Raw genomic sequence first — 1,738 nt, forward strand, 5'->3', positions numbered from 1 at the left:
TCGAGCTTTAGGTGGAGCGAGAGGCAGGAGAGCTTCAGGTGGAGCGAGAGGCAGGAGAGCTTCAGGTGGAGCGAGAGGCAGGAGAGCTTCAGGTGGAGCGAGAGGAAGGAGAGCTTCAGGTGGAGCGAGAGGCAGGAGAGCTTTAGGTGGAGCGAGAGGCAGGAGAGCTTCAGGTGGAGCGAGAGGCAGGAGAGCTTTAGGTGGAGCGAGAGGAAGGAGAGCTTCAGGTGGAGCGAGAGGCAGGAGAGCTTTAGGTGGAACGTAGAGTATCTGAGCTTTAGGTTGAACGAGAGGCAGGAGAGCTTTAGGTGGAGCGAGAGGCAGGAGAGCTTTAGGTGGAGCGAGAGGAAGGAGAGCTTCAGGTGGAGCGAGAGGCAGGAGAGCTTTAGGTGGAACGTAGAGTATCTGAGCTTTAGGTGGAACGAGAGGCAGGAGAGCTTTAGGTGGAGCGAGAGGCAGGAGAGCTTTAGGTGGAGCGAGAGGCAGGAGAGCTTCAGGTGGAGCGAGAGGCAGGAGAGCTTCAGGTGGAGCGAGAGGCAGGAGAGCTTCAGGTGGAGCGAGAGGCAGGAGAGCTTTAGGTGGAGCGAGAGGCAGGAGAGCTTTAGGTGGAGCGAGAGGCAGGAGAGCTTTAGGTGGAGCGAGAGGCAGGAGAGCTTTAGATTAGGTGGAGCGAGAGGCAGGAGAGCTTCAGGTGGAGCGAGAGGCAGGAGAGCTTTAGGTGGAGCGTAGAGCATCTGAGCTTTAGGTGGAGCGAGAGGCAGGAGAGCTTTAGGTGGAGCGAGAGGCAGGAGAGCTTCAGGTGGAGCGAGAGGCAGGAGAGCTTCAGGTGGAGCGAGAGGAAGGAGAGCTTCAGGTGGAGCGAGAGGAAGGAGAGCTTCAGGTGGAGCGAGAGGCAGGAGAGCTTCAGGTGGAGCGAGAGGAAGGAGAGCTTCAGGTGGAGCGAGAGGCAGGAGAGCTTTAGGTGGAGCGAGAGGCAGAAGAGCTTCAGGTGGAGCGAGAGGCAGGAGAGCTTTAGGTGGAGCGAGGAGCAGGAGAGCTTCAGGTGGAGCGAGAGGAAGGAGAGCTTCAGGTGGAGCGACAGGCAGGAGAGCTTCAGGTGGAGCGAGAGGCAGGAGAGCTTTAGGTGGAGCGAGAGGAAGGAGAGCTTCAGGTGGAGCGAGAGGCAGGAGAGCTTCAGGTGGAGCGAGAGGCAGGAGAGCTTCAGGTGGAGCGAGAGGCAGGAGAGCTTTAGGTGGAGCGAGAGGCAGGAGAGCTTCAGGTGGAGCGAGAGGCAGGAGAGCTTCAGGTGGAGCGAGAGGCAGGAGAGCTTTAGGTGGAGCGAGAGGCAGTGGAGCTTTAGGTGGAGCGAGAGGCAGGAGAGCTTCAGGTGGAGCGAGAGGCAGGAGAGCTTTAGGTGGAGCGAGAGGCAGGAGAGCTTTAGGTGAAACGTAGAGCAAAGGAGCTTTAGGTGGAGCGGGGAGCAGAAGGGCCGGCGAGGGAGCGTGGAGCCGCCGACCTAATGGCCGCCACATGTCACCGAGTTCTCATTAAAGCTCGAGGATTCTTTGGATCTATATATTCTTTTCTTGATTTATTCGAAGGCAGACATAGCATATTCGTAGAGAACAGGTATGTGAGGCTATATCTACTGTGTGTGTGTATTAGGTGGAGAGGATGAACATATATATATATATATATATATATATATATATATATATATATATATATATATATATAGAGAGAGAGAGAGAGAGAGAGA

The 1,738-nt window shown here is 55.8% G+C and overlaps 1 protein-coding gene across 1 annotated transcript in view; it reads right to left on the reverse strand.

Moving 5' to 3' along the window:
• Nucleotides 1-1,511, reverse strand: part of LOC138859577 (histone-lysine N-methyltransferase 2D-like) — a 3,813-nt gene extending 2,302 nt beyond the window's left edge. The window contains exon 1 of the mRNA XM_070115217.1: nucleotides 7-1,511. Within this exon, the coding sequence (XP_069971318.1) occupies nucleotides 7-1,511 (1,505 nt within the window). The remainder of the gene's footprint in view (nucleotides 1-6) is intronic.
• Between the last annotated feature and the right edge of the window lie 227 nt (nucleotides 1,512-1,738).

The sequence above is a fragment of the Penaeus vannamei genome, chromosome 3 (genome assembly GCF_042767895.1).
Source record: "Penaeus vannamei isolate JL-2024 chromosome 3, ASM4276789v1, whole genome shotgun sequence".
Lineage (NCBI taxonomy): Eukaryota > Metazoa > Arthropoda > Malacostraca > Decapoda > Penaeidae > Penaeus > Penaeus vannamei.